Source organism: Oncorhynchus clarkii, chromosome 29, assembly GCF_045791955.1.
Source record: "Oncorhynchus clarkii lewisi isolate Uvic-CL-2024 chromosome 29, UVic_Ocla_1.0, whole genome shotgun sequence".
NCBI classification, from domain to species: domain Eukaryota; kingdom Metazoa; phylum Chordata; class Actinopteri; order Salmoniformes; family Salmonidae; genus Oncorhynchus; species Oncorhynchus clarkii.
In genome coordinates, this window is record NC_092175.1 from 11,208,050 (window position 1) to 11,220,204 (window position 12,155).

The following is a 12,155-nucleotide window of genomic DNA, read 5'->3' on the forward strand; positions in this document are numbered from 1 at the left end:
CAGCTCCCCACTCCTTCCTAGTCAGACAGCATATCACATTTACCACCACTGGGTTTTCTCTACAGAGAACCTGAATCCCCACATTAATGCCCACCGCTCTACCTCATCAATTGCTTCCTGTACCTTCCTGCCTATGAATGGCACATTTCTTACCCTCTTCCATGAGGCCCCATCATCTGCAAATAACGACATCCTAACATCTGGCTGTACCTGAGAGTAAACATAATTTATCATGATTGAGAACAACAGAGGACTAATCACACTCCCTTGTGGTGTACCATTATCCACCAGGTAGCTGCTTGATAGAGACTTCCACACCATCACCTGGATAGACCTTCCAAACAGGAAATCCTTTATCCAGTTGTACATTCTTTCTTCTATCCCCATTAACATCAAACTTGATTAACAACCCCTCCTTCCACATCATATCAGACGTCTTCTCCACATCAAAAAAGGCAGCTACAACAGTCTCCTTGTTCACCTGAGCCTTCCTGACCTCTGCTTCTAAGCAGAGCACTGGGTCCATAGTTCCCCTTCCCTTCCTGAACCCTCTCTGATGTGGCCATACTAGCCCCCTGCTCTCCAGGAATTAAGTTAGCCTCTCTGTAATCATACGTTCCATAATCTTACATTCATGTGATGTTAAAGCTACTGGCCGATAGCTTGTTGGTCTCGTTGGGTCCTTCCCTGGCTTCCAGATTGGTACCACTACTGCCTCCCTCCAACTGCCTGGTAGTTTCCCCTCCTCCCACACTGTGTTGTACAACACCAAAACCTTATCCAGTGCCTCATCACTAAGATGGGCCAACATAACATAGCACACCTCATCTTTCCCAGGTGAGGTTAACCCAGCCTTACCGATTGCCCTTTTCACCTTATTTACATCCTCCCTTCTATCCAGCACTCCAGGATGTTCCTCTCTCATTCTATCTCTCCCCCTCTGCCCTTCCCCTGACACATTTGCAGAGCTATGCCTTGGACAAACGCTTTGGCCATCATCTCTGCCTACTCCTCATCTGTTACAGCCACATCCTTCCCACTCGTCAACACTGGATAATTCCACTCCCCTCTGACCCCACTCATCCTCTTAATCATCCCCCACACTTCTCCCAGAGGTGTCGCCCTTCCAATGTTGTCACAGAACCGACGCCAACATGGCCTCTTTGCCTGACAGATAGTTCTCCTCACCAGGGCCTGCTTACGCTGAATCAGATGTTGAAAGCTTTTCAGTACTCTAAATGCCCTGTTCCTACTCCTCACCATTGCCCCACACTCCTCTGTCCAGCATGGGACTGCTTTCCTCCTCGTCATTAGCATAATATTTTTTTATACGACTAAATTACAAGGTAGCATACTCTGCTGACACTGACACACAGATCAATAAAACAACGTTGTGTGATCCATATAGTAATACAACAAACCCAACCTCCATGCCCCAAATCCCCTCAACCTGCCTCTCTGAACAGATAACTTCTGATCCCCAGCAATAACCACGATAACCACTGCCAGTAGGAGATGGCATAGAAAGGTTTTTCACAAAAATACTTTAACACCAGGGAGCAGTGTTGTCTTAATGATTAATCACATTCATCCTGTTTCAGAGCACTGCACCCAAATCACACTTCAACATACAAGACAATACATGTAGGTCTATTTGAAGTATTCTTGCATCAAATCAAATCAAATCCAATTGTATTGGTCACATACACATGGTTAGCAGATGTTAATGCGAGTGTAGCGAAATGCTTGTGCTTCTAGTTCCGACAATGCAGTAATAACCAACGAGTAATCGAACCTAACAATTTCACAACAACTACCTTATACACACAAGTGTAAAGGGATGAAGAATATGTACATAAAGATATATGAATGAGTGATGGTACAGGACGGCATAGGCAAGATGCAGTAGATGGTATAGAGTGCAGTATATACATATGAGATGAGTCATGTAGGGTATGTAAACATATAAAAGTGAAATTGTTTAAAGTGGCTAGTGATACAAATATGACATAACCTTTAGAACTTCGATAAAGGCCATAATATGACATGGCCCATTATTAATAGGATGATTTGTTATTAGCGTTACTCCATTTGAGTATCATGGTTAATTAATTCAAAACACGGACGGTTGAGGAGCAAATCGGTGGCAGTCACCGCAGTGTAAAAATACATATCATAATGTGATTATCAATTGTCACACGAATCAATCCAATTCAATTCAAGGGGCTTTATTGGCATGGGAAACATGTGTTAACATTGCCAAAGCAAGTGAGGTAGATAATTTACAAAAGTTATACACACACACACACACACACACACACAACTACGTAAACTCTCGCGCGTTTTTCCTGAGTGCACGCGCCTCCGCCGCTGTCATTGCTGTTCCCGCCCTCGGCACGGAACAGCAGCACCACATACTCCGTTTGAAGATTATGCTGCGGCTTCTGGCCATTTTGTAGAAGGCAGAATGAGGAGGTGAAGAAGAAAAAAAATAACGCACTAGGAGGGAAGGACAAATTCGGAGGGCGCTCACGAAGAGACAGTCAGCCTGAAAGCAAGATAAAAAAAAAGATATAGATATATATACCAGCCTCAGTGGTTTACCATCGGTACACCCCGTCTGAATCGTGGATTATTACGAGGAAATCGCATTGGAACCATGAGCTGGGGGTCAGAGCTATGGGTAAGTACCAGCGCAGATAACGGTCAATCAGTGGCTATCAATAGTAGAAAATATCCCGAAGACTGCTTGCAAACCAAGCCTGAATGTTTATTAGCTACATTGCAACAACTGCTATAAAAGCCATACCATCTTTCCCAGTAGTCAATCAGCTCATTCCAACGAAGGCGAATTCAAATTGATCATGTTCCCTGCCTTGACTGACATGTAGCCTAGGCTATTGTATAGATGTGGTCAATATGTCCAGTTCTAACTGGGGCAGTTAGGTTTTCCAGACCGCTGTGCATGTGGCTGTTGTAGATTGTACATAATAATGATGATCTTCACTGAGCTATTTCACAATGCATCCAATTCAACACAATTCAACATAACACTAACATGCGTATCTGAAACACACCCCTTTCTTCGGGTTTCCAGGCAGTGCTTCGGCTATTTCACTGCTATTCCATTCCTGACCATATGAATTGGTCTCTCTTGTTATGAGAAAGCTGAACACATTGTAATAGCCTACATATTGACACGGACTACACATTATTCTATGTAAATGAATGCTTGGTGGTAGTGGGGTACCTGTAAACTCTGAAAATATGAGTTTGCCTACATTGTGTGAATATTTAACAAAAAAAGAGCAGCAGGTATATGATGGATTCTTATCAGTGCTTATGGATTTTGTTTTAGATTTAAGCGGCCTACACATTTCCTATATATGGTTTGTCTTGGCAACAGAGAGTCTGAGTTGACGGTTGGAAGTTGAACAGGATATACCAGGGCTGCGGTTTCTCAGAACCGACACTGACACAACTCACTCACTCACTGGGCTGTATGACAGTTAGTTCTCCTCTCATGTCTCACACATAGAACCAACAATCAAGCAAGCACCATAATCAAAACTGGTTGTGCAATGCTGGATCGTCAAAACTCACTTGATTTAGCGAAACCAAACCGTGTGATTGCCCTCTGTTCAACTTTATTTTAAATAAAGAGGAGGAGGAAGAGGGTGAGGAAGTCAAATAGAAGTAGGGGGAAGAGCTGAATACCACTGCAAATTCCACAGCTATGATCCCACATTTCATCCACCCACTCATGTGCCCTGATACCAGAATTTGAAGAAAAATGTAAGCTAGTTAGTTGACCTACAACAGACATCAATCCCTGTATAATAGCCTTGAAGAAAGGCTCTCACTTATTTCAGCTTGTCTGCTTTTGGTGCCCAAAAGAAAGCAACTTAATTCTATATTCGAAGAGGTGCTTCAGATGTGATGGATTCCAAGATACAGGCCTACAACAGACCACACACACAAAACCCAGAGAGTCCCAAACCAGGGACTCTCTGCACACATCAACAACAGTCACCCACGAAGCATCGTTACCCATCGCTCCACAAAAGCCACGGCCCTTGCAGAGCAACCGGAACCACTACTTCAAGGTCTCAGAGCAAGTGACGTCACCGATTGAAACGCTATTTAGCGCTAACTAGCTAGCCATTTCACATCCGTTACACTCACCCCCCTTTTGACCTCCTCCTTTTCCGCAGCAACCAGTGATCCGGGTCACGGCACCAATGTAACAGTATAAGTTTAGACCGTCCCCTCGCCCATACCCGGGCGCGAACCAGGGACTCTCTGCACACATCAACAACAGTCACCCACGAAGCATCGTTACCCATTGCTCCACAAAAGCCGCGGCCCTTGCAGAGCAAGGGGAACCACTGCTTCAAGGTCTCAGAGCAAGTGACGTCACCGATTGAAACGCTATTTAGCGCAAACACCGCTAACTAGCTAGCCATTTCACATCCGTTACAGTAGCCTAGTAGTGGTAAAGCTGCTAGTGTGTTTGGTGTCCCTTGCTGTCATGCAAAACCCAATTTAAGATTGGGGTAGGCACTGTCTTCACCCTTTGTCCTGTGGTGACATCTCTATGCTGTCATTTGTAGAACAAGTGAAGAGTTTATTTCCAAAACGCAATATCCACCAATTTTTCACAGCTCTTTTTTTCTTCTGAAATGATTGCTTATGGGTACCCTCATGTGTGTTTAAAATATTAGTGTTCTAGGATTTTTCATTCATAGATTTTAGATACAAAACACTATGTCAATTGTTTAGCTAGAATGGAATGTTCATATCCTGTATATTTGATTGTGATATGTGGTTGTCTCACCTAGCTATTTTAAGATGAATGCACTTAGTGTACGTCACTGGATAAGAGCGTCTGTTAAATGACTGAAATGTCAAATGTAAATAAATGTTTTACATACATATCTCATACTACTGTAGTGAATAAAAACATTTTTTTTCTAAATATTGATGTCACAAATGCATTATTTGTACATTTCGTTATAAAATGTTTTGTCATTTGTTACATTTTATTGTATAAAACCTAGCAGTGCTACTTATATCTCTGAGAGTGAGGCGGATATATAGCATTTTGCAAAACAAAAACATTATAATTTGTCTCTCGAAATTAAACCATCAAGTGATAGATTTTAAACATTTAACAACCCCATGCCATGATTAGATAGTGGGGAAAATACACCAATCTCTTTCATAATTTCTTTAAAACAATAAAATATTAATTCACCAGCATTTCTGAAAATGATTATATAGCGTTTTGGAATGAAACTCTTCAAGTGCATCTTAACTTACGTTTGTAGGCCTATGGAATGGTGTGTTGCCCCATGGGTCTTATCAAGCTCAGCTCGTGGTGTTTTCGGCCTGAGCACACACAGAGAGTGAGGAAGTGATATTTCAGGAAGTGAAGTCAGTGTCACAGTTAACAAGCCGTGTTTCTCAACCACTCGAGAAGAACATCACTGGAGAGAGTTATAGACCTAGTGGACAGACTTCTTGTGATGTGACGCTCTCAGATGCTTCTGCTGGTCTTGAAAAGAAAAGGCAGGGAAAGACCAGAATAAGCCTCTTTGCAGGCTAAATCATCTGGTTAGGTTACCCGTCGTTAGAGAGAGAATGTTCCATTTAGGTAGTAATGGTACAGTTTTGGTTAGTTGCTCTTTTCTGTTTAATTGAAAATCGTTCTTAGTTACTATCTGTTTTCAACTCTGGCTTCATTGTAACAAAGCAGCAGCTCCCCAATGCTTTTTTTGGAGTGGTTGTGAGAGAGAATTTGACACACAACTGTGGTCAACAAGAGTTGCTGTAGGCCTATGTGGTCATTCAACTTATTTATGTTTCTCATCAAACAGATACCTTTGGTGAGGTACTTGTGTGTGTGTCTGCGTGTGCGAGCCTTTGCGAGTGAATAATACCAGTAATAGGCTACCGATGGGCTGACATAACAGGCTTAGAGTTATTGCATTCCATATGAGTAGAATCACTTGTGGTAGTGTATCGCCTACCCCCACGTAATGATACTGGGGATGAATCTTGTCATGTCTAAATGAAAAGGAATAGGTCCATGGCCGCATTCCTTCAGCTAGTAGTGATGTCGTCCATAGGCTACTCCTACACTGCACACAGCCTTCCACTGAGGTAAAGGGAGTCTCAGTTAGACAGTTTATTGGAAAATCCATTCGGGTTCTCTCTCTCCTCTTGCATGAGGTTGACTTCAGAAATAATCTGATTTCTATTGACCTGCAGACAGGCATTTTCCACTTGACACAGAGAGCAGAAAGTTCTGAACAGTGTAGACCGAACTCAGAAGTAACTCGGTAAATCTAACTCGCATTCTATTGGCTCTTAGTTCTTTTGAACAAATCCTTTCTCTTGGCCTTGCAGCTCCGAATTCAGTGTTCTTATATAGTAGGCCTAGCTGTCGTTCCTCATTGTTATAATTGATGATACAAAATGACATTCAAATAAATAGGCAGATTACTCCTACCTGTTCACTAGGTTTGTTTTGTTTTTGTTATGAATACCTTTTCTCGGAGCTAGTACTAAATATAGGCCCTATAATATGTCATGTGTAGGCCTAATCTCTGTGGATCATTCTCTGGTCTAGAGGGCATGTAGTCTCTCCTGAGGTGTCTGTGTCCCTCTTGTAACACAGCAGGAGGTATGAACACTGGACCTCTCCCTGCCTGCCTCTCTCTCTCTCTCTCTCTCTCTGTCTCTCTGTCTCTCTCTCTCTCTCTCTCTCTCTGTGTGCTTCCACAGATCTCTGGGACACCCCGGTGTGTGCTGCCACAGATCTCTGGGACACCCCGGTGGTGTAGGCAAAAATCTTCCCTGGCTTAATTTCATCAGCCTCAGATATGCTAATTGTTCTTTTTTTTTGTTTGCATAAGTTAAGTAAGGAAACCAGTATCTTGTGTATGCACAGCTTTAGTCTCACAGAGCACCCCCTCTCTCTTCCTTCTCTGAAGCTCTGCTGCGCACAAATGCTGCTATTGACGGAGAAAGTCAAGGGTGGTGAACCGTGATTGGTTCGCAGTGGGGACCGGGCCAGGAAAACATTTTGTAACTACAGAAGCACTGAACTCTACACTGTAACACATTGCAGCAAGTTTGTTAAAGTTACCGACTGTAATTCTATATTACAGTACAGTACTGTAAAAAGCAATGCATCATGGGGGCTCAATGGCATTCAGTTACACTGCTGTAGAATTACAATGAAACTTTGATAGAGGCTATATTTGTTGCCCCCTTACAGTACCATACTGTTTTGTTTTGTATTTTTGAATCTAAAAACATTTTCCCGTAAGTCTACAGTATTTTCCTGGCTATTGTGCTGCCAGTAATTTACTGTAATTCAGTACCACCCCCACAGAATACAGTACCATACTGTAATTTTGGAACACTTGGTATTGTTGTGGCTCATCAACACATTTGGAGGCGTGCCTTCTAAGAGGCTATACTTGTTGCACCCGTTCGTGAGAGTGCTGTACCAATTTGACGTGATATGTGGTAGTAGTTCTACCTCATTAATATTAGGACCCAAACAACATCTCATGACCATCGGGGTGGTAGGGTATCCTAGTGATTAGAGCGTTGGACTAGTAACTGGAAGGTTGCAAGTTCAAATCCCCGAGCTGACAAGGTTCAAATCTGTCGTTCTGCCCCTGAACAGGCAGTTAACCCACTGTTCCTAGGCCGTCATTGAAAATAAGAATGTGTTCTTAACTGACTTGCTTAGTTAAATAAAGGTAAAATATAAATAAATAAAAATCTCTCCATTTCTAAATGTAGGTGTGTAAGATCTTCACTGAACTAATTCTGCTTTGCCTCTGGGAGTGTTTCCTTTGTTTAGACTATATGTAATTATGTATTACAGCATACCAATTAATAGTTGGTGTTTTATATCACTTGCACTTGTAGAGACCTTAACAAAGGCTTCTAAATTGGCAGTGAGTGCAGGACAAAACCAATCAAAAGGACATGGCTAAACACTCAACCATTAAAGGTTTGATACTTGCTGCCACTCTGATCTATATGCATTATTTTATTTTATTTACTATTTTCTACATTGTAGAATAATAGCGAAGACCTCAAAACTATGAAATAACAAAGATGGAATCATGTAGTAACCAAAAAAAGTGTTTAACAAATCACAATATATTTTATATTTGAGGTTCTTCAAAGTAGCCACCCTTTGCCTTGATGATGGCTTTGCACACTCTTGGCATTTTCTCAACCAACTTCATGAGGTAGTCACCTGGAATGCATTTCAATTAACAGGTGTGCCTTGTTAAAAGTTAATTTGTGGAATTTCTTTCCTTCGTAATGCGTTCGAGCCAATCAGTTGTGTTGTGACAAGGTAGGGGTGGGTATACGGAAGATGGCCCTATTTGGTAAAAGACCAAGTCCATATTATGTCAAGAATAGGTCAAATAAGCAAAGGGAAACGACAGTCCAGCATTACTTTAAGACATAAAGGTCAGTCAATTTGGAACATTTCAGTGCAGTCGCAAAAACCATCAAGCACTATGATGAAACTACCCATAACATTTATCTAAAACAGGCTATAGGCTACATGTGCACCACCAAGTCAGAACAGTAGGCTAAGTTATGAAGGGGAAAGGGACAAAATTATTAGGGTGAGGCACATGGGCTACTAACAGCTTACTACACAACATACACTCAGTATTACTTTCTTAGCTACAGTGTGCATATCTCCCTGGCATATTACATCATTTATACAGCAGCATGCAAGACATTTTTGGAATCACTATTATGCTGTGCTCACTTGAACAGGAAGGTGGCGCGGCGGTCCTTCTTGTGGGCAAATTTGGTCATAAAACGGTGTCATCAAAGTCTGGCATTCTCTGGATGTATGCTGCTTTCACGACAACTGGGAACAAGGTTGAATCCTGACATCAGTGATCTTCAGGTCGGAGCTCTGCTCCACCTGCCCCGAGCGACGGATCGCCACTCAGCATGGCAACATTCCATGACAGACGGAAGCCTAATCATTTACGTTCCTATAATCTTAATAAAGCTCTTAATTCAGTTACGCTAGAGGGATCATAGCAAGTAGACCGTACACATACTACACAGTACACTGCTCAAATCCTGGCTCTGAAAGGGAAGAACGTTTTCGGGGTTATTACTTTAACAAGTTCAACACTCCGTTTAGTTTTTCACTTCTCATAGGAGTTTGGCCAGGGTTAGCATGAGAAGGAGACAGACAAACACACACAGACATACAGTACCAGTCAAAAGTCTGAACTATTTGTACTATTTTCTACATTGTCGAATAATAGCGAAGACCTCAAAACGACGAAATATCACATATGGAATCACGCAGTAACCAAAAAAGTGTTGTAGATTCTTCAAAGTAGCCACCCTTTGCCTTAATGACAGCTTTGAGTAGGTGTGTCCAAACGTTTCACTGACGCTGTAGATACTCTCACTTATTCCCACATTATTCCCACACATTCCCATACACACATTGAGGCAGCTCTCACTCTCTCATTGACCGGCCGATGGAATCAGGGAGGGCGACACTGCTCAGAGAGCAGCAACTGAAAGTGAGTTTTTTTGGTTGGCTCAACCACAACTCCACAACAAGAAATTGAACACATTTCTGTGCCAGTCTTGGCCCTTAATAGCTGCATGTTTAGCTGACAGGTTCGATGGGGACAGCAGCAGCGGGGGAGCAGAGGGAGGAATGTTAGCCTGGGTCTTTTGGTTTAATTGTAGCCACATGCCTGTCTGTTGGCCCGACACCCGTTAATTTAATAAAAAAGGGGAAAGTGGTTTGTCGGGGACTCGAGGAGGCCCTTTGAAAGTACCTCAAGTTGCTTTTCTCTCACACTGTTTTAGTGTAGTGTAGTGGAGGGTTCCAGACTGCAGCCACAGGGCAGGGCTGGAGTCCCAGACTCACTGAGATTAATCTAAACCTCATGGGCTTTGTTTGTTTGACTGGCGCTCATGCATCGATAGTTGTAATAGATACAGACAATGCCGAGCTCTTGTTGGGTAAGTACTGAGTACAGTACTGGGCTGTGAATGGCCTAGGGTTTTAAAGTTTGAGATGTGGCTTTCCTCTCTAGTTTCCTGAGTTCCTTCTCCTCCGCTGTTCCGATCCACACCCCTGGTCTGGCCCTGGATTCCCCCAGGGTCCCTGTCCCTTGCAATGTACCCCATGCTGTTCACTTGACATTCAGGTCACTTCCAGGGCTGAAACCCAAGCCTGCTTGTTTCCTCTCTTAATGGTCCATTAAGACTCTTAAGACTCTTAATGGTCTCTCCATTAAGACTCTTAATGGAGTCTTAATGGAAAAATCCACCCTCATTCCTTTAATTTACAGTGTTAAATAACACTCATTTTTGAGAACAATATTCTTTGTGAACAAATGTTTAATTTTGGCGTTATAATAAAGTTGGTAGCAACATGTAAAATCATTGTGGCTCAAGTTCACTACAAAATCCACAATGCAATGTTCTCTCTATGGGCTGGATAGCTAGCTATCTAGCAAATGTAGCTACACTACATGACGAAAAGTATGTGGACACCTGCTCATCGAAAATCTCATTACAAAATAATGGCCATTAATATGGACTTGGTCCTGTCTTTGCTGCTATAACAACCTCTACTGTTCTGGGAAGGATTTCCACTAGATGTTGGAACATTGCTGCAGTGACTTCCTTCTATTCAGCCACAAGAGCATTAGTGAGGCCAGTCAAGTTCTTCCACAGTTACAGTTGACCGGGGCAGCGGTAGCAGGGCAGAAATTTGCCGAACTGACTAGTTGGAAAGGTGGCATCCTATGACAGTGCCACATTGAAAGTCACTGAGTTCTTCAGTAAGGCCATTCTACTGCTGATTTTCTATGGAGATTGCATGGCTGTATGCACGCGATTGGTCGACAGTCTGCTGGGGGGAGGGGGTGTGTGATACGCTCCTTCATTCATTGGATTCCTATCTCCTTTCTATAATATCTCTGGCAACTGCACCATGATATGCACCCTGGGCTAAAGAGGCAGACAAATAGGAGAAATGTGCTAGAGCCTCCGTTAAATTAAAAATTTCTCGAGGTAGGAATTTCGTAAAAACATGATCAATGGCTCATTCGAGAGCAATATTAACATTCCTAATGGGTGAACCTTTCCTTTAATGAAGTGGGAGGTCAGGGGACTGGGACCCTAGTGGGGGAGATAGGCCCAATGTCCCCTTTCCCTGTTGGGACAGAGGGGGTCCCATACTCCTCTTCCTCCTCCTCCTTTTCCTCCCTCTTTTCACAACTCCTTCACCCACCTGCCGAGTGGCAGTGTTATTAATGTCTCCCCCTCCCCCTCCTCCCTAACTCCCTCTCTGACCCTCAAGGACGCCTGAATAGGTTCACCGCCTGAATAGGTTCACCTCTAATTCTTCCACATGACTCCAAGGATGGAAGGAGGGACAAAGGAGAAAGAGCTCAGGAGCATTGAAAGAGATAAGGAGAACCAATTTTCTCCACAGGGGAGGAGGAGGAGGAGAGAAGGAGAAGAGTGACGGGTGAAGGGGAGAAGGAAAGAGCGAAGGCATTAAAGGGTGTGCTGTGTTTTAGGGAAATAAGGGAAAGTGTGAGAAAGACAGGGAGAGAGATGTAGGGATATGCAGATTTTCCCCAGGCATGATAGCAGTAGCCTAATGATTTGCATGATATTCATATTGCTTCTGCCTTTCTGTCATTGTGTGGTTTCACGGGATGTGCCTCCTCAGTTTCTCAGTCTCTTTCCCTAAAGGGAACTGCTCTCCTGAAACCGGTAGCCAACTCAACGACAGGCTACACTAAAAGTAAACTTTTATTTAACTAGGCAAGTCAGTTAAGAACAAATTCTTATTTACCATGACGGTCGACACCAGCCAAACGATGCTGGGCCAATTGTGCACTGCCCTATTGGACTCCCAATCACGTCCGGTTGTGATACAGCCTGGATTTGAACCAGAGTGTCTGTAGTGATGCTTCTAGCACTGAGATGCAATGCCTTAGACCGCTACGCCACTCAATAGCTCCACAGGGGAGGAGGAGGAGGAGGAGAGAAGGAGAAGAGTGAAACGTTAAGGGGAGAAGGAAACTAAACCACATTTTCAATGA

General features: G+C 43.1%; 1 protein-coding gene across 5 annotated transcripts in view; it reads left to right on the plus strand.

The window, feature by feature from the left end:
* The first annotated feature begins 2,409 nt into the window (after positions 1-2,409).
* The window catches only part of LOC139388747 (formin-binding protein 1-like), a 103,228-nt gene continuing 93,482 nt past the window's right edge, over positions 2,410-12,155 (plus strand). For 3 of the 5 annotated variants that reach the window (XM_071135645.1, XM_071135646.1, XM_071135640.1), the window contains exon 1: positions 2,410-2,683. In XM_071135645.1, the coding sequence (XP_070991746.1) occupies positions 2,660-2,683 (24 nt within the window). In that variant the 5' untranslated portion in view covers positions 2,410-2,659. The remainder of the gene's footprint in view (positions 2,684-12,155) is intronic. The other 2 variants (XM_071135647.1, XM_071135648.1) reach the window with 2 other exon arrangements.